Source organism: Podarcis pityusensis (assembly GCF_964106645.2).
Source record: "Podarcis pityusensis genome assembly, chromosome: 3".
Taxonomy (NCBI): domain Eukaryota; kingdom Metazoa; phylum Chordata; class Lepidosauria; order Squamata; family Lacertidae; genus Podarcis; species Podarcis pityusensis.
Window position 1 is genome coordinate 49,165,923 of NC_138026.1, and position 12,488 is coordinate 49,178,410.

Below are 12,488 nucleotides of genomic sequence, written 5' to 3' on the forward strand. Positions count from 1 at the left end.
CATGCAGAAAAATGTTTTTGCACAAACCACTCACCTGCATGCAGAAGGGACTGCTGCAGCACATGGACAGAAACACCCATATCAAAAACAATCCAAATCCTGGACACATTGCCGGTTCCAATCAAGAGACCCAAAGGCACAAAAGTTGATTTCACTCTCATGAAATTAACTGCATTAGGAGGACCATAGGTTCCCCATCCCTGCCATAGAGGGCCTGTTATGGTATGGTGAATTGAAGGTGGACTTGGATCAAAGACACCTGGATGTGGCAAATGTGTTTGTGGTGTATACACCACAGTGATCACTAGGTTTCCCACAGCAAATATATGGAAGTGCGTACAACTTACAGAAATACAGTGGAACCTCGGTTTTCGAACGTAATCCGTTCCCGAGTTACGAAACATTTGAAAACTCAATATGGAAGCCTCAAAACGGAAAAATTAATATGGAAAACTCAATATGGAAGCCACCTCGGATGTTCGACTTCTGAGGTATGCTCAAAAACGGAAGCATTTACTTCTGGGCTTACGTTCGTCAACAGAAATGATCGAAAACTGAGGTTCCACTGTAATAAGTTTATAAGCATTAGCTGACAGTAATGAAGTTAAAAAACATTGTTTTAAAATTCTACAAATGTTAATTCCACCATATTTTTAAAGCTGAAAATGTGTGTGTCCAGTGCATAGCAAACATATTTTCTTTTTAATATTGTTTTCATTGTGGTCAATGCCCTTTCAAGTTTTTTTTTTTTAAAGTGGTACTACAGTAGCATCAGATCAAAGGAACAATGGCTGAGAACAGAAATATTTTTTTTAAGTTGGAGAAAAATGGAAGGGGTTTGTGTAGGAGGGCTCTTAATGTAAACTGATTACCACAAAAATTCATTGTAGAAGTCAAAATGAGTTCTCAACGATATACCGAGTCACCATTTTCACATATTTAAAATAATGTGTTATATATTGGTCCTAGGTAGTGCAACAGAGGTAAAAAGAGGCAGCGAGAAACCTTATTTAACAACAAAGGATTGGGCCTATAACCAACTTTTCACTTTTATTATCTACTGAGTTTCAAAGAAGGTGAGATGCACCATACCTCAGCTCCACCCATCCATTTTGGCTCATGAGGAAATTCAGCACATAAAACATCCTTTGATTGGTCAGTTCCCAGGACATGATAGTACAACTTCTGGTGCAAGTTTGTCGACGTCTCAGTGCCTGGGGCAATCAACATATTTAATTACAGGTATGTAAGTTGTGACATGTTATTAGTTCTAACAACCTGAAAGTTTCAAAACCTTAACATATTAGAAGCTTCTTATTTGACAAGATAGCAGAACCAGATTTAATAACTCATACGTTTTCTGGAAATACTAGTCCTTATGACCTAGAAGCTAGATAATATCTATGAGGATAATTGTTATTCCTATTATTCCATGCATTTTGCTTTGCATTATTTTTCTTTATAATTATTTATATTTTTCTTTATAACACATTTGGAATATGTTCTTTACATAATTTGAGATACGTTGCTAAAGTTACTGTATTTTTATTTTTATTTTTGGTCTGTGTAAAATGTCATGCTTAGCTTCCAGCAATATGTAATATTCCCTGTCAAGGAAGTGAGATGTTACTTTGGCTTGAAACTTGACAGCATTCTGTGATGGACAGGTGGACAGGCAGAATAAGAAGTCCCATGAGCCAAAGAAACTAAGCAACTGGAAGACAATGGCTCTAACCAACCTGTCCCATTAGCTTTAGCAAACTGGGGTCTCCTGCTGTTTTTGGACTACAACTCCCATCACCCCTAGCTAGCAGTACCAGTGATGAGGGATTATGGGAATTTAAGTGCAAAAACAGCTGGAGACTGACCCAAAATACCCACAAGGAGGAAGCAGAGCTAGTAATGAGATAAAGGAGTCTAAAGTAAATAAATGCTATAAAGGCCTGAGGAGGAGACGGGTGATTGTATGCCACTCACCATCACTTTTCCCATCTTGCTTTGGGTAGCAGTTGTAGAACATGCCTTTGCCATCATGGGTCCAAGCCATACAGCTGAATTTTACCATCTCCAGTGTGTCTGCCAGTTCTTCAGTACCATCCACTTTCATAAATTTAATTGTTACCCAGTCTGACCCACTGGAACTCAAGCCATATGCAAAATATTCACCATCTTCACTGAATGCATAACCTGGTGATTAAGAACACGCTGTGTATTAGTTTACGTTAGTTACAAACTTTACTTTCATAGTTTATGCTTCTAACACTTGCCTTCACCATATAGGCAGCAGCTCAAAGCATGTTTTACGTCTTCCACAATTAAACTTTTTCACACGTAGATGTGTATAACTCAAAATAAAGAATTTTTATGTTGGCTTCCAAAAACGATGCATTTTCGAAAAATCTGCTACACTGACCTCGCAGAGCCACAGTGCCATCATCAGAAAGTTTATTTGGGTCCAAAAATACTTTGGCATCAGCATCCAAGGAATCTTGCACATATAATACTCGTTGATTCTGAAGTCCAGAATTATAAAAGTGAAAATACCTAGAATAAATGATATAATTATTTGGGTTTTTTTATTTTCAACCATAGTATGAGATTGAATACAGAATTATGTAGGCTAAGACTCTCAAGAGGAGTGGCAGATTTATATAACAGAGGAAAGCAGCTTCTTCCTGATGGAAAAATGCCTCATTTCAGTAATTTAGCACACAATTTCACCCATCAGGTTGCATTAAGTCAACATCAGATTCAATTAGCAACTCACAAGTTACGTTAAATAGTTCATTATAACAGTTAGAGCTTTTGACATTACTGCAGTATGTAATGAGACAAATCGTTAAGATTTCTCAGCCATGCACTTACTTAAAAAAATGGAACAAATGCCTCTTCTTCATCTGAATGTCATACTGCAGCAGTTTGGCATTTCCATGCATAAGAGAAGCCCCTTAAGGAAGTAAGTCTAAGGCCCTGAACACATAATACCAATGGCATGGTTGCCACAAAGAAGACAAACCACAGGCATACCTTTCTGCATAGGAAACTGTTTGTATGAAGTGGCACCCACATGGTAAACCAAGTTTAATCATGCCAGTAAACCAGGAATGGGGAGCAGGTGGACTACAATTCCCATCATGCGGTGTGGCCAACCATCAGTGATGACAGAAGCTCTAGTCCAACAAAAGCTGTGCAGCCGCAAGTTTCCCAATCCCTGTAGTAAACCTAAACCTCTCACTTTTGTAGAGATTTTGCTAGCTTAGCTATAACAACCCAAAATATATGCAGACAGGCAAATGCATTATTGCCATATACAAAGGCAACCATTCAAGTTCAACTAAAAAAAAAAAGTTCCAAACTGCCACTTGTAAACAACTTTTATTAAATATTCTTCAAGGCTGCTGAACCAGTTTAGGCATAAGCCATCATTTGGCTTAGCATTAATGCAAACAAGCAAATGTGTGGGTTTCTGGAGAGGAGATCACAACTGCTGTGTTCCTCTCCCGATTCCTCCTGCTGCCGCGCTACCCAGGGCTAAATCATGGTTTGCCTTGGCATGTCATCTGAACCCTAGTTAGTGGTTCGTTCTGCCCAAAGGTTTCTCAGAAGTAGTGTAGCACCGTAGGACATATGGTGTGAGACAAACAATGGGCAAGAGCCTATAGACAACAGTGCAGCCTTTAAGAGCTCATGACCTAGTTGGGCTCCAATTCTGGCTCTAAGCAGCGGATCACAAGATAGCCACGCCTGCCAGGAAAAGGAGCTTGACAACTTTGTGGAGCTGGGAGATGAACTATCCCTGCCAGATGGATTTTTCTTCTTCTTGTGAGAAAATGACCTCCCCACTTTGATGTGATGGAGGACTAGTGAACTGAGTAATCTTAAATAGATATTTTAGCGTACTGGTTTTTTGTCCTTTTCTGCTTCAGACCTTTAATTCTAAGACAGGCCTTTAATTACTGCCAGGGATATTCTAAGCCAGGAGTAGCCAACAAGGTGTCGTTCTGATGATAAAGAACTACAACTCTCAATATTGGAAAGCAGGCTGGAGCAATCCATCATCATCTGAAGGGAACCATGCCTCCTCTAGGCCTTTTCCTGAATTTTTGGCTTTCATTAAAACACACACAAAAACAAAAAAACCTTTTCTGACTCTATATTAAGGAAAATGGAGAAGCAGTAAGCAATTGCTCAGTAAGTATTAGTAAACCTTCTCTCACTTCCAGTATTCTAGTAAATGTAAGCAAAGGCAAGAATAGGGCTGAAAAGTCACAGAAACAGACATGTCCTCTTTCACTGCTCGACAATACAAAAGGTAGGATTTCTGTATTTTCCTTAATTATTACAGCAGTTGGTCATGAGTTTATTATTTTTTGGGCAGGCTGACTGTTGATTTTCCTGGCTCAAGATTTAATTAGTAGAGACACAGTCTCTCTCTCTCTCTCTCTCTCTCTCTCTCTCTCTCTCTCGTGTGTGTGTATGCATTTGACCTGAGAATCACTTGGTGTGAACGCTTAGCACATAATTTATGATACCCCCACTACAAAATGTCTGGCTATAAACCATCCTGCAATAATCCAAAGGCACACACAATCCTTTACATACCTTTTCCCTTTCTTGAAATGACAACTATACTTGGGGTAGTCATAGAGTTCTGTCATTTGCTCTTTAAATAGTCCCCGGACAGCACACTGCTCAAGAAAGGGTACTGTTATCTTATTTTGTGCCTCGACAAAAGCCTGAAAGAGGGGGAAAAACATAATGAAATAAAACAAGGGCTTTATAAAGCAACAGTTTGTATTGAGCTAGATCAGGGATGGGAAGCTGATGAACCGGCAGATGTTGTTGGACTCTCAACTACCTGATCAGACAAAGGCGGAATAGCCCATGATCACAGGTTGGGAGTACAACATCTGGAGGGTCACAGATCCCCCCCCCCCCCGCTGGTCTAGAGAGCGCAAATCATTGGATGCAACTTCATAACAGTCTTAGAGTAGAACTGAGCATACCACAGACATTATTTCAGGAATGCTGCTGCTCGTTTCATTAAGTGGCAATGGCACATAATAACATGATAACTGAAGTGGCTTTCTAATATTCAAAACATGATAGCAATCTGTCCAGTCAACCTATTACTGACTTTTAATTTCAGCATCCTGCATTAAAAGGGGGAGGGTAACTTTTGAGATGGATTCTTCCTGAGAGAGAAGTCTACAGTCTGCCAACTTGCTTTGCAGGTCATCAAAGGATTCTCTCAAGCAGCTTTTGGATGAAACCACTTCATACATTCAAACACAGAAAGAGGTAACTATTTTACCACTTGGTCACCACACCCTGGCTGAACAAGTCAAAAAAGCAGGTCATCACAGGTATGAGTCCTGATGAGCTTTATGGGTCTCTTTGATCTAAATGCAAACTCTCTCATTTGGTGTTTAAACAAAATTGCCAAGATGCCATGAAGACAAACAGTTCAGCCACCACTGAAGCGATATATGAACAGTAAAGTGAAGCACTTTAGTTCCAAGATTAATGCGAAGGCAGATTACTGCTGTTTGAATGGTATAAATGGATGTATAAATGGATGGCTTAATAAATGAGCCAACATAACTGTTGGTGAAAAGATTGCAAGAATCTCTATAGCAAGGCTGGGTTATAGCTTTTGTGCAGGCTGATCCCGTGTATGCCAACAGGATAGAAAGGCCATTCCGATGGAAATTTACTCAGAAGTAAGTTCTGCTGAATGTAATAAGGCTTAGTCCCAAGTGAGTGAATGCTGGTTTGCATCAGTACAAGCAGATTCTAGTTTGCGGAATGCTCTCCCCAGGGAGGTTCACCTGGTGCCTTCATTACATTATCTTTAGATGTCAGGGGAAAACATTCTCCTCTTCTCCCAGGCTTTGGCTAATTAAACAACCTATGGTCTTTAAAGGGGGGCAAGGTGGGTATTGTTTTGTTTGCTATTATGTTACATATTTTTGTGTTTTTATATTGTAAACTGTCCTATGATCCTTGGATGAAGGGTTGTACTGTATAGAGATTTAATAATTAAAAATTAGCTATAAATTTAGCAAAGAGAAACAGAGAATAAAAGGACCAGAAGGGGACATAATCTATTAGCTCTGATAAAACAAATGGGCACTTTCTGCAAACTACTCCATAGCATTAAACAAAATCAATTTCTTTTAACAGCTCACCAGAGAGAACAGTATTACTGCTCCAGTTCAAGGCCTCAAATAAAGTCATAAAGGTAAATTTCAAACAATTTTCTGCAATAATGAGTCACAAAACGCATGTGAACCTGTGAACTGAAAATAATGAACAGCCAGATGTTTGATACTTTTAATATAAGCAATGAAGTGTATCAGGGTTCAGTTTAAGCACACAGTTTAAGCACACCAAGAGTACAAGGTTCACAGAAATATTTTGATTCAAGGTGATTAACAGCCCCTCTCACAAATGCACTCTACCTATCCTTGAAATTAATCAAAACATACTTGAGCCTGGTTGAGACATAATGGGGCCAACCTCTTAAGAGCTTGGGTATGAAGACTTAGGCTTCTCCCCTGTCCAGTGTGACATTCCCAGCATTATCCATTGTTTAGTATTGTTTGTATGGTTAATCCTAACAAGCTTTCTCCTTAAAGGTTTGCAAATGCTGTTCAAACCCAGATTATGAGAACAGTATTGGTTCATGCTGGTCCAGATGCAATACTAAATCACAGCTAAGGCTGTATAGAAAGGGAAAGAGAATTTGCACTGGAGAGGTGACAATGGTAAGGTGGGGGGTAATGTCCTCAAGCTCACACCCAAATATCTTAACTGTTGCTAAATGATTAAAGCTACTACATCTGCACTGCTTTGTAAGTATCCTGTCTATGGCTTGTACTTATAAACATACTTATATATTATATACTTGTACTTATATAAAATATACCTTAGTATATTTTAAATATCATTTACTTGTGAAGATCATGCACGTGCCAACTTTGTCACTTACTCGTGTAAACTTCCTCTCTGTTTTCCAACGCATGCACAAAATTTGACACATTTGACCCAGGCAGCTCCCACCTTCTATAAACCGACATGAATCCTGAGCAAGGTCCTTTCTTTAAGAAGTTTGTAAAGTCACCGCATGCAGAAGCCTCTAGGGGGCATACAACTGCTCAGCTCAAGCCACTGCATCTTCCAAGCCAAAAATCTCACCCTTCAGCCATGCCCACAAGTGATCATAAAAGAAACACCAAGCCCAATTCTACATAACAGTGTCATAGCTTATACAGATCAATATGTAACATGGATGTTACTGGATGTAACAGCAAGCCAGAAAGTATGCTTCGTTTTAACCACAGCACCCACAAAGAAACCTAGATTTCAGATTGTCCCTTGTTTAGAGAGAGAAACAAGCTACAAACTCTGGTTCAGAAACAACACTAAACCAATTGCTCCATGGTTTGTTTCCCTGCAGAGGGGAGCAAAGTGCAAGAGCTCAGACTACATGTACCAACATGAAACATTTGCACATTAAGGCTGAAACAAACTGTATCTTGAGCACTCTCGCTACATGTGAATATGGCCATTGAGTCATACCACTGTTCCACCGAGTCTAGTTCAGTATTGCCTACACTGACTGGGAGTGGCTCTCCAGGGTTTCAGATAAATCTTTTCCAGTTCTACCTGGAGATACCAGGGATTGGACCTAGGACCTTTGCTCTCTCAATGACATTTGATCCTCCCCTAGTATTTTTAAATGGAGATGTAGTGAATGGAACCTGGTGCCTTCTACAAGCAAAGCATGTGCTCCATCACTGAGACTTTCAGTCCCATCCCATCTTTTCAGCCGAAGCTCCAAGGCACCGAACCCAAGACCACTGCATCCAATGCTTGTGCTCTGACCATGACCTGTGAGACATACAGTCTAGGGAAGCTATCCCACTGTAAAGACTACGGGTACTGAACCAGGGACTTGGGTCATTCAAACATTTCTACACTGCACAACTAACAAAAAACACTACAGTGGTACCTCGGGTTAAGAACGTAATTCGTTCTGGAGGTCCATTCTTAACCTGAGGTACCACTTTAGCTAAGGGGGCCTCCCGCTGCCGCCACGCGATATCTGTTCTCATCCTGAATCAAAGTTCTTAACCTGAGGTACTATTTCTGGGTTAGCAGAGTCTGTAACCTGAAGCATCTGTAACCCGAGGTACCACTGTACTCCAATCACAGCAATTGCCTGTAGACTTCCTACAAACACAAACCTTTCTGGTGTAAGATGATCATTAGCAGAAAACTAGTTTTTGCCTGAACTGATGTTTTACCTGAGACTAGTATCACATTTGAACAGTACTGTATTTTTTGCTCTGTAAGACACACTTTCCCCCTCTTAAAAAGTAAGGGGAAATGTGTGCGCATCTTATGGAGCGAATGCAGGCTTCGCGGGCTATCCCAGAAGCCAGAACAGTGAGAGGGAGTGCTGTGCAGTGCTCCCTCTCGCTGTTCTAGCTTCTGGCTTAGCCGCACGAAGCCTCTGCAGGGCAGCGCGGAGCCTTCATCCCGCTGCCCTGCGGAGGCTTTGTGCAGCTATCCCTGGCTTCTGCGGGAGGTGGGGGAAGGGACAGAGCATGAGGCTCCTTCCCCCACTTCCCAGAAAAGTCCTCAAGAGCCTCCTGAGGATAGCCCCGCAAAGCCTCCTGAGCGAAGAGGGAGGAGCGCTACCTCTTCGCTCAGGAGGCTTCTTATTTCTTGTTTTCCTCCCCTAAAAACTAGGTGCGTCTTATGGTCGGGTGCATCTTATAGAGTGAAAAATGCACCTCTACATTGCAAAGGCATTTGCCCCATGATGTCCAGAATTACAAGAAAGGCTTACCTTTGTTTGCTCACTATCAGGATCTTCAAGCCAGCTGTATGGATCACATATTTTACAGCCATGATAGTCGTCCACCTGATTTTAAAATATACAGAGAGAGATTTGTTTTTTAAAAGATTGCTTTACAATCACTTTATGAGTGGCATTAAATAAGTTATTATAGCTTAATACACTGCTGAAAACTGGAGGATGCAATAGGCAACTAATTTCATCAAGCTGCCTTACAGCAGAATAATAGCCTCTTCCAAACAAATGAAGTTAATCGAGCATAACCAACCCAGAGAATTTATATGCCGATGTAGTTTTGGACCTTCTGTTTTTATTAACAAAAGAGAGAACTCTCAGCCACTGATTATAACTTGGCATGGGAAAAAGATGGGAAATGGAGATCAATACAGTGGACCCTCTGGATATGAACTTAATTTCTTCCGGGGCTCTGTACGTACCTGAAAAGTCCGCATCTAGAGGTGCCACTTTCGCAACCCAAAAGTTACATTACCCGAAGGTAACGTAACCCGAGGGTCCACTGTACTATTAATGGCTTCTAAAAACACAACAGCAGTTTGGAACAAAACCCCAAGATAGGGCTTCTGCAATCGCTATACAGTGGTACCTCGCAAGACGAATGCCTCGCAAGACGAAAAACGCGCAAGACGAAAGAGTTTTTCGTTTTTTGAGTCGTTCCGCAAGACAAATTTCCCTATGGGCTTGCTTCGCAAGACGAAACGTCTTGCGAGTTCTTGCGAGTTTGTTTCCTTTTTCTTAAAGCCGCCAAGCCGTTAATAGCCGCTAAGCCGCTAACGAAAAAAGCCGCAAGACGAAAAAACCGCAAGACGAAGAGACTCGCGGAACGGATTAATTTCGTCTTGTGAGGCACCACTGTACTGAAGCCACAGGTGTCTCTTGGGATGTACTCCCTAACTAGCTGCCTATTATGCTCTCAACACAGTAGGCATGTTCAGGGATTTCTAATTCCAGAAATGAGTCACACTTGCTGGGTGCATCTGCAAGGGAAAATGCTTGTGCTCTTGGTTTGGTGCTATAGCACTAAACAGCAAGCACTAGAAGGATTCAGGTGTCATAGCAGTCTGAAAGGACATTAGGCAGGGATGCGGACTCCAAATGTTGCTGGACCAAAATTTCAATCATCCTCATGGGAGTTGGAGTTGAGCAATATCTGGAGACCAAGTGGTTAACCACTCATGTTTTTGGTGAAGATGTCAGCACCTGAACTTGGGAGAACGTCCTTCATGCAAAGCCTATACATGTGGCTCTCCAGATTGGACTCCCAACTTCCATCATATTAAAAGCTAGTACTTCAGTGAGGGAAGATATATCTAGCTGTAAATTTAAACACAGAGCGCCTAAAGAAATGAGCAACATTCTGCTAACAGGTTATAAAAGACTGCAGTATGGCTGGAAGTTCTTTTGTTGCTTGTGAAATTCTACTTAAAACTCTGGGAGGGACTTCTGAACAATACCAGAAATTTTATTTACAAAAGTAATTTGGAATGTTTATTACCAGCACAGGGCAGAGCAAGCTTGACCCTTCTCTGCCTAACGAAATATTTGATTAAAAGTATTGTTTTCTGTAGCCTATTAGCCTGAGAATGTTATAATTGGAACAGAGTCACGGATTTTAAGAAATGGGGAGTACAATTAAATCTATAATTGTCAAATTCTTTGGTTATTTTATCATTTTTGTTTTCCTTCATACAAGGCACTGCTTTTTCCATATCATGGAAAAGTAAAGTTGTTAACAGGTATTGTTTGTCAACCTTCCAGTTAAGATTTTCAGCACAAATCTACAAGAACATGGTAAACTGGGAGCGGAAGCTCCCAAATTAATAGAACGTGTGCTACAAAGAATTAAGAGGTAGTTTCTCTAGACCAGGGCTGAGAATCTTTGGTCTGCAAGATCCAACTCCCATCAGTCCCAGCCAGCAAGGCAAATGGTCAGGAATGACAGGACTTGTAACAAAATATTCATCTTGAGGGTCACAGCTTCCAACACCTGCTCTAATTCAGGGCTCATCCACACTTCTGCTTGTGCCATGCCTAGAAAGCATGTGTCCGAGGAGTTTCCTGATTGCCCCACGCTTTCTAGGCACAGATTGGAGTGGTTTTCCCCTTGCCCTGCTCCTTTCCAAGGGAAAACCTGAACAAAAACCCAAACTGCCATTTACTCTGATTGAGCGCTGAAGTGTGGTTTTCACCAGTGGGGCGGGGGGGAGGGGAGCAGCAGGACAAGAGGAAGTGTGGGTTAAGTCCTTTCTCTTCTGGTGCAAGGAAACACCATCTGTTTCTTTTAGAGATTTATATACGGATTGATTTTCAGAATTCCCAAGCGGCACTATCCATACACCAGCCCCAGCTGCACAACCATCCCTTCCACCTCTAAAGTTCTGTAATTTTATTATTCTAACCCAGCCCATTGCACACCCCCAGTGGAGAGCTGTGCTGCACAAAGCTATTTACAGGGCAGATACAGGCAAGCCAATCTGGTTACTGGCCAATCTGATTTGAGGAAATTATGTCTTCCTGCTTGAGCAACAGGTGCTTGTTTTTGGGGCTCGTAGATTGTGCAAGACAAAAATATGTGCCAACATTAAACTTCTGCAGCTCACACTGTGTCGTTGGGTGGCAAAAGTGGCCCCCGATCCTCTCCAGGCATGCCCACACCTGCCGAAATAACCCCCGGCGGCCGTCCCCAGCAATCCCCACACCCTCAAGTAGTGGAGAGAGGCAGGAGATAAACGACACCGGTGGTTTGAGACCAAACCGGCCAGGTTAGAAAGACTGGTGTGTGGATGGGTGTGCAAAGGACACGGCCCTGCATCACACCTGCACCCATCCCTTCAAACACATCTATTTCCGCATCAGGCTTGACGGGGAAAGCCCGCAGGGTGTGATAGATGCGGGAAGCCTTTCCACACCGGGTCGCCGGTGGCCGAGGAGGAAGCGAGGAGGCAGGAAGCCACCGGGTCCCGGGAGCTGCCCCAGAGACGGGAGTTGCCCGGGACTGCTGGGGGGGCCGTGTTGGGGGGCTCCGGGGGCGGGAGATGGGGGTCAGGGAGCTACTCACGGATGTCTCTTCGCGGTACACCTCGGGGTACTGGAAAAGCTGCATGCTGCTGCTGGCGGCGGCGGCGGGTTGCGGGGAAAGGCAGGCGCCGTGGCGGAGCGGGCGGCAATGGGGCGGCGTGCAGGAAGAGGAGGGGCCCGGTGGGGCGAGGCGCCGCTCGGCTTCCCCTTCAGCCGAAGACAGGCGGGCTGGAGCTCCGCCGCCGCCGCAGCAGCCGCGAAAGGGCCCTCCCACTCGCCGGCGAGGAGCTGCCACCTCCGGCAAGAGGCAAGAGAGGCGAGCGGAGCAGGCAAAGGAGGCCGCGCGGCTCCCCCTGCAGTAAAGCGCCAGCATGGCCGATGCCGTCCATGCATTCGAGGATGGTCTTTCTCCCAAGGCATCCTGGGAACTGTAGTTTAGTCCCTCAGAGAGCGGCCGACGCCGACGCCGACGCACCTGAACCCAGTGCAGCAGCAGCTCCCAGGATTCTTGACGGGGTCGGGGTGGGAATGTGGTTTAAATGTACGGTGTTTACGCAACCTCGCCCCCCCCCTCCCCTGAAAA

General features: G+C 43.2%; 1 protein-coding gene across 1 annotated transcript in view; it reads right to left on the reverse strand.

The window, feature by feature from the left end:
- PREP (prolyl endopeptidase) overlaps positions 1-12,150 on the reverse strand; it is a 60,061-nt gene extending 47,911 nt beyond the window's left edge. Inside the window, exons 1-6 of the mRNA XM_080999960.1 lie at positions 11,946-12,150; positions 8,861-8,935; positions 4,603-4,736; positions 2,414-2,544; positions 1,978-2,187; positions 1,093-1,214 (exon numbers count right to left, since the gene is read on the reverse strand). Coding sequence (XP_080856086.1) covers positions 1,093-1,214; positions 1,978-2,187; positions 2,414-2,544; positions 4,603-4,736; positions 8,861-8,935; positions 11,946-11,990 — 717 coding nt within the window. The 5' untranslated portion in view covers positions 11,991-12,150. The remainder of the gene's footprint in view (positions 1-1,092; positions 1,215-1,977; positions 2,188-2,413; positions 2,545-4,602; positions 4,737-8,860; positions 8,936-11,945) is intronic.
- Positions 12,151-12,488: the final 338 nt, after the last annotated feature.